Genomic DNA, 13,077 nt, shown 5'->3' with positions numbered 1-13,077 from the left:
ACAACAGAGGTACCTGACTAAAATGTACAATGGATAACATCTTTTGTCATACTGAAACACATAGGTCAATGCCTATCTTGACTACTAGATAGCAGTATATGATCTCTTCCCACCTGTAGTGATCTGTAGCAGTGTTGAATTGGCCCAGGAAAATTAAAGCATTGCCAAGGTTACTATAAGCTCTTCTCTCAGCTGCTTTGTCACCAAACTCTTTGGCGATGGAGAGACGCTGTGAATGACAGAAAAAAACTTTGGCACTCTGAAGATGTGTTTACCTACCTGTTCCTGTTTCCTCTTTCTGCATGAGAATATCACAGGTACTACTTTCAGTCTGTGTTCATTGTTTTGAAGCTAAATTACTTTACATAAGAACTGGCAAATGTATCATACGCTTCCATGGCTGTTTCTCTACATCACACAGACTCTGGATAAATGATTTACTAGGTCCAGAATCCTATGTCTCCTATGATGTCCTTTTGATGCTAAACTTTGTCTCTTGACTGACTGGATTATTTACCTGTCTGTGGAACTTGATGGCCTCCACAAAGTTTCCCAGCAGATAGTGAGTGTTGCCTAGGTTACCAAAGGCCCTTCCCTGGGCAGCTCGATCACCCAGTTCTTTGACCAGACACAAGTTCATCCTTGAAAGAAAGGAAGCAAGAAAGAACACCCTCACCACCATACTTACTCGAAAACACAGTACCCTATATTTTAGCTTGAATAGATTTTGAAATCACACAGGACCCGAAACGTAAATTTTAACGGTTTAGTGAGTATTGTGAATGGAAGGACTGTTATTCATTTTTTTAAATTAAATTCAAACTATTTCCCACCTCCAGTAAAAATGTCCTAAAATGGTAGGAAAGCTTCAAAGTTTGTTTAAGAGATGCGACCGTGGAATCTCTTATTTCATTTTTTATTCTTCTCTGCCCATACAGTTGAACACCACAGGTTATTTGAGCTGAATTTGTATTTAAACTGCATTTACTACTTTATTTATTAAACAGATTTTGTGAATGGCCTGTCACAATGTTGTCATTTCAAACAGAGGCTCTTAATGTCCCCTGGGTATGCATATTGCAGTAATTGCTTTAACTATAAAGGCAATCACTCTTTCATATGACATCTGTTCCGAACCCTCTGTCACACTATCCCTCTTCACAAAGGAGGAGACAAAATGTGCAAATTATTCAGTGTGTGTATGGTGTCTGAGTGTACAGTGTGTTTGTGTGCGGTAGTGTACTGTATGTGTACATGGGCATGTGCAGTTAACAGTGTTAGCTATGACACCTACTCATAGAACCCAGTAGCCTTCTGTAGTGTGTCTCTGACATCTGGAAGCAGATCCCCAGGCTCCTGGGTGCAGCCCCAGAGCTCCTGCTTCCCCTTCGCATGAAACACATTACCTATGTTATACAGGGCCCTCGTCTCCCCAACCTGTTCAAAAAGAAAGAGAACAAGAGAAGGGAGAGAGAAACCACATAATGACAAATGCAACAAAATGCCAGAGAAGAGGTGGAAAATGAAAGTGGATGAGTGTGTTACCTTGTCCCCTTGCTCTTGAGAGATGTCCAGGTGTCTTTTACAGCACACTGCTGCTTCATCGAAACGGCCTAACACCTTTAGGGTGTTTCCAAGGTTACCGCTGGCTTTTCCCTCTCCTATTCGGTCTCCTATTGTCCTGAAAATGTAAAATAACAAATCATTGAGCTCATTTTATATTAGATTATCTTTAATTATATAAATAGGTAGCAATAATGCTGCCATGCTATTTGTTGTGTTATCTTACCTAGAAAAACTCAAGGCCAAACTGATGCCAAAAATGTCTACTTTATGGAAAATTACTAAAACCTTGTGGACCTCATCCAGTGACTATTACACCTTCCTGAGCTGGAACTGGGTGAGCAATAACAAACACCTACGGCCATGCCCATGAAATCCACTTCAGCAACCTACACCACCAAAACGTGCATTTTAATGGTGCGGGTGGGCTGTATTTATCCCAGTTTGATAATATGCCACTGATGGTTAAATGGACTAACTTATATGGTCAAGGTCAAATATTGAGTCATGCATTCTTTAAGGTACAGTAAGAAAAGCATACTTATTAATTTATATACCAGCCAATGTATAGTGAGGGAAAACATTTTTTATTCCCTGCTGATTTTGTACGTTTGCCCACTGACAAAGAAATTATCAGTCTATAATTTTGATGGTAGGTTTATTTGAACAGTGAGAAACAGAATGAAAAACAAAAAGATCAAAATTGTAATAAATTGTTTTGCATTTTAATGAGTGAAATAAGTATTTGACCCTTTCTCAATCAAAAAAAATTCTGGCTCCCAGGTGTCTTTTATACAGGTACAGTCTTAAAGGGAGTGCTCTTAATCTCAGTTTGTTACCAGTTTAAAAGCACCTGTCCACAGAAGCAATCGATCAATCAGATTCCAAACTCTGCACCATGGCCAAGACCAAAGAGCTGTCCAAGGATGTCAGGGAGAAGATTGTAGACCTACACAAGGCTGGAATGGGCTACAAGACCATCGCCAAGCAGCTTGGTGAGAAGTTGACAACAGTTGGTGCGATTATTAGCAAATGGAAGAAACACAAAAGAACTGTCAATCTCCCTCGGTCTGGGGCTCCATGCAAGATCTCACCTCGTGGAGTTGCAATGATAATGAGAACAGTGAGGAATCAGCCCAGAACTACACAGGAAGATCTTGTCAATGATCTCAAGGCAGCTAGGACCAAGAAAACAATTGGTAACACAATATGCCGCGAAGGACTAAAATCCTGCAGGGCCCGCAAGGTCCCCCTGCTCAAGAAAACACATGTACAGGCCAGTCTTAAGTTTGTAAATGATCATCTGAGAACTGGGTGAAAGTGCTGTGGTCAGATGTGACCTAAATCAAGCTCTTTGGCATCCACTCAACTCGCCTTGTTTGGAGGGGGAGGAATGCTGCCTATGACCCCAAGAACACCATACCCACCGTCAAACACAAAGGCGGAAACATTATGCTTTGGGGTGTTTTTCTGCTAAGGGGACAGGACAAGTTCATCATCAAAGGGACGATGGACAGGGCCATGTACCGTCAAATCTTGGGTGAGAAATTCCTTCCCTCAACCAGGGCATTGAAAATGGGTCGTGGGTGGGTATTCCAGCATGACAATGACCCGAAACACATGGCCAAGGCAACAAAGGAGTTGAAGAAGCACATTAAGGTCCTGGAGTGGCCTAGCCAGTCTCCAGACCTTAATCCCATAGAACATCTGTGGAGGGAGCTGAAGGTTCGAGTTGCCAAACGTCAGCCTCAAACCTTAATAAATTGAATATCTGCAAAGAGGAGTGGGACAAAATCCCTCCTGAGATGTGTGGAAACCTGGTGGCCAACTACAAGAAACGTCTGACATCTGTGATTGCCAACAAGGGTTTTGCCACCAAGTATTACGTAATGTTTTGTAGAGGTCAAATAGTAATTTCACTAATTAAAATGCATATTTTAACAATTTTGACATGCGTTTCTCTGGATTGTTTTGTTCTGTCAAATAAACCCCCAAAATTATAGACTGCTGATTTCTTTGTCAGTGGGCAAATGCACAAAATCAGCAAGGGATCAAACATTTTTTCCCTCACTGTAGCTGCATATCTGGCTCCACCTGGATATAGTCGCCAACCGGAAACCAGTCTCCGAGACGGACGACAGCGAGTTCCTGGTCCCTTTCCTCAGCCCCCGGCCTGTGATGCTGCACTGACCACAGTCCCCAACCCTGTGACTACCTCTGCTTATACTGACATTTACCAACTGATCCAAGTTGAATACTGGATTTTGGTGTTTCAACACCCATTGACACTTCCCTGCTGTATGACTATGTTAAGCCTGTGTTCTGCGCCTCTCCTTCACCAACCGTCTCTGGAGGGGGATCTCTCACTGAATTGCTCCTCCCAAGGTTTCTTCCATTTTTTCTCCACTAGTGAGTTTTTCTCTGAGTTTTTCCTTGTCTTCCTTGAGGGTTTAGGTTGGTTGAGGGGCAGTTCTATGAGTGGATGTGAAACCCTCTGTGACATTGCTTGTAAAAAGGGCTATATAAATATTTTTTATTTGATTTGACCTGTCCCCACGCCAAAACACAAGTCTGAACAGAGTTCCTGCTGGTTCTGTAATGTAACAGTGCCCCTCCATATCCTTGCCAGAGATTTAAACGCTCCCCTGCCAGCTTGACAACTGCACACCTCACAACAGGAGACTAGATTAGCAAGCCTAGTTATTGGTTCATCAAAGTAAACTAAGAAGATCTAACTTTTTAAATGTTATTAACCCAAAACAGTTGATGGTACATTTAAGGCAAGTTTTATTCAATGAATAACATGTATGCATCATGTTAAATTTAATATACAACGAAATACTTTCATGTAAAATTTGAAAAATGTATTTTTATCCAACTGTATAAACTAGCATAGTTAATGGTATTCCCATGTCCTCACATTGCCAGTGTCAGGTCGTGCTTATGATACTCTAAGGCTTTGCCATACTCCTTGAGGTAGAAATAGGCATTGCCCAGCTGGCTGTAGATGGCACTGAGTGTCTTCAGGTCCTCCGTGCCAACCTGCACGGCCGCCTCGAAGAACGCTGTCCCACCTTTAAAGTCCCCGGTCTTACACAGCCTTTCGCCTTCCAAAGCCAACTCCAGACATGACGCTTCCATCCTAAACACACACATACACACAAATATACAAACACACACACAAGGGAGAGAACAAATGGATACACATTACACCAACATGCAAAGCATAATGTCAACAACATCCCTGTGACATATCAGTAGTATCAATATCAGAAATAATGTCACGAAGACAATGCGCTCTTACTTTGGCAACAGAGTAAGGAAAACCATAACACTAACACTGGTAACATCTCCAGGATGTGACTGTGAGTTCCTACTTATTTTAGCACAGAATGTTCCTCTACTACAGCTCAATTTGATCATGTCCATATTCAGCTTTGGGGTTTTTCTGTCATATCTGTCTTCACTCTCACACTATAATTTGTTTTTATTATAGTGAGATAAGATAAAACAAATAAAGGATGATCTTATCTTACAATAATAAAAAAACTCACTACTTATCCGTTGAAATACTAATAGCCAAACTACAGTAAACCAGGGGTCAAATGTATGAAGGTACATACATAAAAGAGAGAAAGTCCATGCATAACTAGAGAGGGTACCATTTCTGGGGAAATTGTGAGTTGTGTTTGCGTCAGTTTCAGCTGGGGCCGTTTTATATATAAATATGTATTTTTTGTTACTATATCACCTGCATTACCTATTGTTTAAACTAATATCAAACATCCAAACATTTAAAGAAATATCATAGGTGTACTTGAATTTTACAGTTGATATTTTTGTTTATTTTAAATAAGTAGGCCTATGTTACTTATTATTTATGAAGTTTGCATAGATTAAAAAGCAAACAACATACATTTGAGACACACTCTGTTGAAAAGAGGCAGTTGTCGGCTAACTATTCTTCCTTTACACCAAGATATACGTATCTGAATGTTGATAAACCAGGAAATTTCTAACCCAGATATTCGGCTTCAAAGATTTTAGACCTTATCACGCCTCCCCGCCCCCCCCTCCCCCCACACACACACACACACACACAAAATGATTGTAGACTGCTACACATGCCATATATCATTGGAAAACTACGAGTCTTGTGATTCTATTGACATAAGCCATTTCAAGATTGATTTGCAACAGCAGGTACAATAAACGTCTTTGTCCAACCACAAACTTGTCAACAACGTGAAAGTAAACACAGACTATTCACTTAACGTTCACTCAACGTTAAGGCTCAGAGTTGTCCAGTTATGCAAAAAATCCCAACAGAAATGGTCTGGTTACAGTCCCAAAGGCCCAAACTATCTAACCAAGTAAAAATGGGAGCGGTGAGGGAGTCGGGCTAGTAATCAGAAGGTTGCCGGATCGATTCCCCGGCCGTGCCAAAATGACGTTGTGTCCTTGGACAAGGCACTTCACCCTACTTGCCTCATGTCCCTGTACTTACTGTAAGTCGCTCTGGATAAGGGCGTCTGCTAAATTACTAAATGTAAGTGTTATGTCAAAAAACATGTATTACATCCATAAATAGCCATGAACTCTTGTTGCTTCATTCAAACTTTGCCGACTGAAGAAACAATTGGTTCACGTAAAATTGGTCATAACTCAGGTTCGCTTCGGAATATTTACAATATCTTGATGTCAAAATGGCCACTGCAGTCTTACCCAATAACAGCTTCCATGCCATGTCTAAAGCCTTCTAAAGCCAACCAGGTGGCTCCCAAAATCTACCCCCCACTCATTGTGTTCAAATTTCTATTACTCAAAACCAGTAGGATTTACAGGGATCCTAACACATGGATCCTGGCTACAGGGGAAGGAACTTCAGTGTCACCTTTCAAAAGAGACCTCAACCATGCTTGTACTCCAAATAGTTCAAGAACAGCTTTCAATTTTATTTGGGTATGCCTTGTTTAGGCGTTTTAGCCGAATTTGCCAGGATTCTTAAGAGGTTTTAATCATTAGAAGCGTTGAGTGCAGTAGCGGCTGGTGATTTTATTTTGGGGGGGGGGGGGGCAAAAAACAGCACTTCGAAATTGGGCAAAACAACCACCACTCAGCGTCGGAATTACACGAGGGCAAAGGGCAAAAATGCCCCTAAGAAATATCATTTTGCCCCTGATATCACTAGGAGAGGGGCAAAAATTGCCCCTAATCTTTTTTATGATCCAGCATTTGCTTCAAAACTAACTTAAATGCGATGTTTGCTCCGGTGGCAGAAGCGCTCATTGCCACAGGCAGCAGCACTCACTGCTCGCTTTGTGACGCATTTGACGTCAAACGCGTCACAAAGCAAGGGACTCAACAGAGGAGAGCCCAGGCAGATAAGCCGAGTGCACCAGCTGGGCGTAAAAAAGTTGGTCTTAACTCCTACATCGGTCTTAGCTACGTCCGACTTTGTGATTTGAAATTACACCAAGTGCACCAAGCTTGACAGACCACGGTCATAGCTACGCCTGGTTTTAAGATGCACTTCCTTGTTGAAAATGCGAAAGTGTCGATCGTTGCCAAGCAACCCATTTAGGAGCCTATTCAAAGCGCACTCTATAGCTGGCCTATCTCCCTTCAAAACAAGATTAAAAAAAGAAAAAGAAAAGAAGAAAATACATTTCTGATGGAGAAATTAGAAAACTTCTAGAGTTGTTTACTCAGAAGTGTGCTCACGGGGAAAGTTGTACAAAGACCTTAAAATAGGGTTTATCATCAAAAACCTTCACCAATTATTTAAACATCAAGGCGGTCTGGATAAGAGCGTCTACTAAAAATGACTAAATGTAAAATATTGTCGTTATGTATGCGTTATTTTGCTATGATTTTACTGCTCTGGCCTACTTGAGATCAAAGTGCGCTGTATGTGGCCCCTTACCTAAAATAAATTTGACACCCCTGCCATAGAATGTTTTGGATTCCTGCCTTGACCTATGTTGCATGTGCGTATATTATCGAACGTTCTAAAAAAAGAAAGAAAAAATGGAGCGCTTCTTGATCAATCCTGCGAGTGTGAGGACACCTGAGGTTAATCAAACACAGTCTCCGTTACCATCTCTGGTTCCAAAGACTAAATTAACTCACCCAGCGACCATAGAAAAATGGAAGCTAGATTGGCTCGGGGTGGAGGTAAATGACAGGAAGACACACATTTTTTGTAAAGCCTGTCGATCTTGTGCTCAACGAGTTGCTGCCAAAGTCATCAATCCAGCACAGGCAAATTCTTCCGCTGATTTCATCAAGGGGAGTGAAAATATCAAGAAATACGTGGCCTTTCGTCACCAGGCGACCAAGTAACACAATCGCCTACGGTGAGTGATAACTTTCATCATTCATTTCATCATTCATTTGTCGGGCCCTGTCATAGCCTAGGGCTGTCAGGCCCTGTCACACAGGACTGTGACCAGCCGTGACAGGGCCTGAGGTGACAGGGCCGGACAGTCGGACAGTTTAACAATAGATATATGAATTTAACTGCCATTAGGCCGTGTTTCACACTTTACTTTTTATTTTTAAGCGCTGCCTTCAGAGCCTTTAGAGCGCTTTCAGCGCTTTCACCTCAGTCTACAACTTTCATGTTGGTCTATTTTGGGGGGTACCGGTAACTACGGTAGAAGGTTACTAAGGAAGGTACAGCGTACCCACTCTCCTCGTCCTGATTGGTCAGCCGTCAGAAAGGCACTTGACGTCACCCAGAGCTTTTCTAAAAAGTTGAGAACATTTTACTCAAAAAGGCGTCGGGTGCTGCGCTGTTTTATACGTTTTTAAAAAGGCGTCCTTTCCCCATAGGGTTGCATGTAAAAAAAAGGCGCTGGCAATTGAAAAAAGAAGTCAAGTGTGAACACGGCCTCAGCATGCTAGCTTCCTAGCATCAAAACTGATAGCTTGTAAGCAAGGCATTTCAGTAAAGTCTTTGGTTTTCCAAAACTTTTATTATTTTCTAGGATATTTAAATGTGACAGCAACTGACCCCATAGCTTGTCCTCCTCAAAAAACATGCTAAAACAAGCTTTAAATCATATATCATTGAGAAAAACTAATCTTTATTAGTGACAGCATCAACTCATGATGTCACATCCGCTGAGTCATAACCTTAAAGGCATATTGCACTCTTTGTATGTCGTTTTTATGGAAAGTGACAGGGCTGACCGAAAACGCGGGGACAGTTGTAAAATACGATTTATTTGTAGAATTTATTTAGCATTTATTGATTTTAATGAATTAATGTGAATGATAACAACTTAAACTTTTAATTAATAGTGGGGGGTTTTATATAACAATTTTCAGAATAACATCCTCTATTTGGATAAAGTTGAGACTGCAGTTGACTAGGGATTTTCAAGGTTTAAATGTATAGATGAAGTCCCTTATCACATGTAACATACTATTTTTGTTTTTACAGAAGCATGAAGTAATCAGCTCAATGACAGAGAGCCAATTGTGGAAGCTGTGAATCTGATGCAGGAGACAGCGTTCTGCAATATGGTCAAGTTGTTTGACATTGCTTACCATATTGCTAAACACGAGAAACCATTTGCTTACTATCCATCTCTTGTCAAACTGGAGAAGCGGCATGGAGTTGATTTGGAAGATGCCTACATTAACCCCAAACAAGCAAGGGTTTTTACCCAGTACCTCGCAGAACAAATACAGCTTGAGGTTAGCAAGCAAGTACTGTCTTCCAGCTATATCAGTGTCCTTGTTGATGGGAGCACAGACAGGTCAACAACTGAGAAGGAGGTCCTTTATGTGAAATACCTGCATAAAGATGGTGTCCCTCGCATGGCATTTCTAGGGTAATTATGTAAGGGATAATGCCCAACGAGGCATCCAATATCATCTGATAATGGACGATGCAGAGGCGATTATCAGATGATATTGGACACCTCGAAGGGCATTATCCCGCTTATACCATGGTCACTTGCCAACGATTTTTTGTTTTACAAACATTAATATGTGTTTTAAGGCGTTTTGCAATAGAAATCTAATGTTTTTCAACTTTAGCCAACTCTGATATTTCTAGTCCGCTCAGCTCATAGAACCAACACCGGCTTTTCCTTGGCTGAGCTATTAGCCCAAAAGCTAACGTTATGCTAGCAGGATTCAAAGGCAATAACATTGTGTACGGTTGACAAACAGTAAATATAATTTTACAGTATGTTTGACAATAAGATTTGCTAGCTAACCAGCCATGTCACTGTCCCAAAATCAATATCAAGATTTTCACGAACAATATCGGCCATATACAAGTACTAGGCTGAAGTATGGCCGCAGCCTGTGGAGCGAGTTGAATAGCAAATGGATGTGAGATGATCGCATCAAAGTTGGCATTTTCTCCAAACAGTGATTATAATTTGACAGTATGTTTAACAACAAGACTAGCCAGCTATCGAGCCATGTCATTGTCCCCAAATAAAATCAATATTTTTAAGAAAAAAAATGATCGGCCATGTGTAGAGTTGCTGCTACTGTACTGTCGTGTTGGCCGCAGCCTGTCTGAAGTAGATTGACTAGCGAGGTGAATAGCGAATGGGATGTGAGATGAGCGGTTACGTGACACTGACACACTACATTCAGAAAAGAAACATTTTTCAAATAGGTTAAAATAAATATTGAAGTCACTCATTGTTGTAATACAAGTTAGCTTGTTAAAGTCTTTCACAATTGTAAATGGATGCTTAGACTACGTCACTGTTGTTATGGTTACTTATTTAAGATATTTTGTACAGGCTCCTGTGTAGCCAGCGGAATAATTTAGAACGGTGAAAAGACAGTTTTTCTACAATGACGCAGTAGGTGTCCGTTATCACCCTATAATGTACACCCTGCAGCCAATCAGAATTGAGTATTCACCCAGACCATGGTATAACTATGATCAATGATCTCGTATCAATTATCTATTGCTCAAATGTATTGTTTATCAATTAATCTAAAGGTTATTTACACACATACAGTACAATGATTTCTCTGAAGTGGCTAACTTCTGTTTGGTGTGTTAAAATAAATTACATTGTGTGTTTTTATCTTGTAATAGAATTGAGGACACTGAGAGTGCCACAGCTGACGGCATCCTGCATTGCATCCGGTCACTGTTAATCTCCAAGGGCATCCCTAACTGGACCGATCATCTTGTTGGTTTCGGAGCAGATGGAGCCAGCATTAACTTTGGATGCAGGCAGGGCATCTACACAAAGCTAAAAACAGACATGCCATGGCTGATAGGCATTCATTGTTTAGCTCATCGTTTAGAGCTAGCCTGTAAGAGTGCCTTCCAGGGAACGTATTTCAATCAAGAGGTTTGTGTGATATTTTAACTTTTTATATAAAAAAACACATTATAAAAAACTTAGTATTTATTAACATTGCTGGACTCTAAATCCAACAGTATAAACATTGTGGGACTTTGATTCTCAATGCCTTGTTTGTGTTTTTCTTTTCCTTTTTCAGATTGATGGGTTCCTATTAGGGGTGGAACGGTACATGTATTCGTACCGAACCGTACGGTACGGGCGTCACGGTTTGGCTCGTGAAATTGCACGGAGAATACACGGTATAAAAATGTATAAAACTTGCGTGCAAATTAATTAATGGAATGCGGAACTACTGTAAGATATTCATGTTGTTTCGGGACAATCTGTAGCCCCGCCTTAGCTCTGAAACTGATTGGCGCCGCCACCTGTGTAGCCGAGCTGTGCCTGAGTGAGTCAGAGATAGCTAGCAGCAGCAGCACTAAAGACGTAGCCTATACAACCAACGCTAGTGCTAAATATGAATGTTCGTAGTGTTAGTATAGCGAAAAATAGCCTAAACTTTCCTAGACTTTTAGCTGCGGTACTAATGCTGAGGGCTCGCTGATATTGCTGTCTTACTAGAACGTGCATTTAGTCTAGCAGACGCTTTTATCCAGAGCGTAGTATCTATGAGTTGTTGCTAATGTGTGCTGATGTTGTACACACCCAATAAATTCCAAATTTCCAGGCCTCTCTAGTTTCTACTCTGCCACGACTTTCTATAGCTTCTCAGCTAGGTGAGTGCTTGTGTGCTGCTCATACAGGGGCCGTGTCTGTAGAACTGACGCTTTCATTTCCCACTCAGTCAATAAAATGAGCAGTCACCGTGAGGTAGATTTTGGTAGCACGAGAAGTCCAACCATCAGTCGTTAGTGAAACGGAGGGTGCAGCTGACAACTCGCGCTCCATCAACGTCCGTGTTTTGTTGTATATGTGAGGGACCAGGGCCGGCGTTGCTGCTACTGTATCCCTGCCTGTGTTTGCGCTGTTTCTCAGCTAGTAGCCTATCTTGTCGTGGTGTAGGAGGACTGATCGACAAGCGCATCATACATTTAGCTAAGACTTGCATGTACAGTAGTTAGTCTGGAGCCCTGCTTCTGCATTTTTGTTTTGCTTTTCCCCCCATTGTACCGAACTCGTACCGAACCGTGATGTCTGAACCGCGGTACGAACCGAACCGTGACTTCAGTGTACCGTTCCACCCCTAGTTCCTATCTTTCTATACATCCTTCTATCGAGGGTCAGGGCAAAGAAGACGGGAGCTGCACTGGCTGGCTGAACTGCTTGACGAGTCTCTCCTGACACCCAGTAGGGTAGATGGGACCAGATGGGTTGATCACCGCAGAAGAGCCCTTAAAGCACTCGAGACGAACATCCCTGCAGTCATCGCTCATCTAACTGAGGTGGGAAGTGATCAGCAGCAAGATATAAAGAAAGCAGATGCTGCAAGAGTGAGAGGATGGCTCAAGAAGGTCAAGTCCAATGAATTCCTCTTCCATGTAGGACATTACATGGATGTTTTGGGTGAGTTGTCCCATCTATCTCTCCAGTTCCAGAAAGACAGCATCTCTCTCCCCACAGCTGTGGAGGCTATTGAGACTTCCAAAGAGGTGCTGAAAGACATGGCGAAAGATGATGCCCAAAGCTGAGAGCAGTGAAGGTGGAGTGTAGGTGTGGTAGTTACAGAGGTGTAGCGCTTTCTGACACTTATGCAGATGCTGAGGAAAGATTGAAGAGTTCCAGAGAGCCGCTCATCCATGACATTGTGGCCTGCCTGGAAGAAAGGTATCAAACAGACACAATCCTCATGGCCATGTGTAAACTGGACCCTAAGCACTGGCCTGAAGATCTGACTGAGTATGGTAATGAGGAGGTCTTGCTGCTCCTAGAGCATTTCAAGGAAATACTAACAAAAAACGGCTGTGATGTAGAAAACATAATGGCAGAGTGGACCCATCTTAAGAAGGTCATCAACAGGAGTTACAGAGGTCCAAAGTGGGGGGAACTATGGGCACAGATTCTAAAGGTGTGGTCTGAGGAGTTCCCCAACATACTCCACATAATTGAAATCATTCAAGTCATGCCGATGTCCACCTCCAAGGGAGAGAGGGCGTTTTCTCTTCTGAATCGAGTCAAAACTGATGGGCGGATCAATCTCAACACAGCCACAGTGGAA

General features: G+C 41.9%; 1 protein-coding gene across 2 annotated transcripts in view; it reads right to left on the bottom strand.

Annotated features, from left to right (window-relative positions):
• The window catches only part of gpsm1b (G protein signaling modulator 1b), a 147,137-nt gene that overhangs the window by 92,049 nt on the left and 42,011 nt on the right, over positions 1 to 13,077 (bottom strand). For both annotated transcript variants that reach the window (XM_047051065.1, XM_047051066.1), the window contains exons 2-6: positions 4,484 to 4,705; positions 1,546 to 1,681; positions 1,295 to 1,437; positions 518 to 641; positions 114 to 229 (exon numbers count right to left, since the gene is read on the bottom strand). In XM_047051065.1, the coding sequence (XP_046907021.1) occupies positions 114 to 229; positions 518 to 641; positions 1,295 to 1,437; positions 1,546 to 1,681; positions 4,484 to 4,705 (741 nt within the window). The remainder of the gene's footprint in view (positions 1 to 113; positions 230 to 517; positions 642 to 1,294; positions 1,438 to 1,545; positions 1,682 to 4,483; positions 4,706 to 13,077) is intronic.

This window comes from Hypomesus transpacificus, unplaced genomic scaffold (genome assembly GCF_021917145.1).
Source record: "Hypomesus transpacificus isolate Combined female unplaced genomic scaffold, fHypTra1 scaffold_137, whole genome shotgun sequence".
Taxonomy (NCBI): domain Eukaryota; kingdom Metazoa; phylum Chordata; class Actinopteri; order Osmeriformes; family Osmeridae; genus Hypomesus; species Hypomesus transpacificus.
This window is presented reverse-complemented; position numbering and strand designations above follow the sequence as displayed.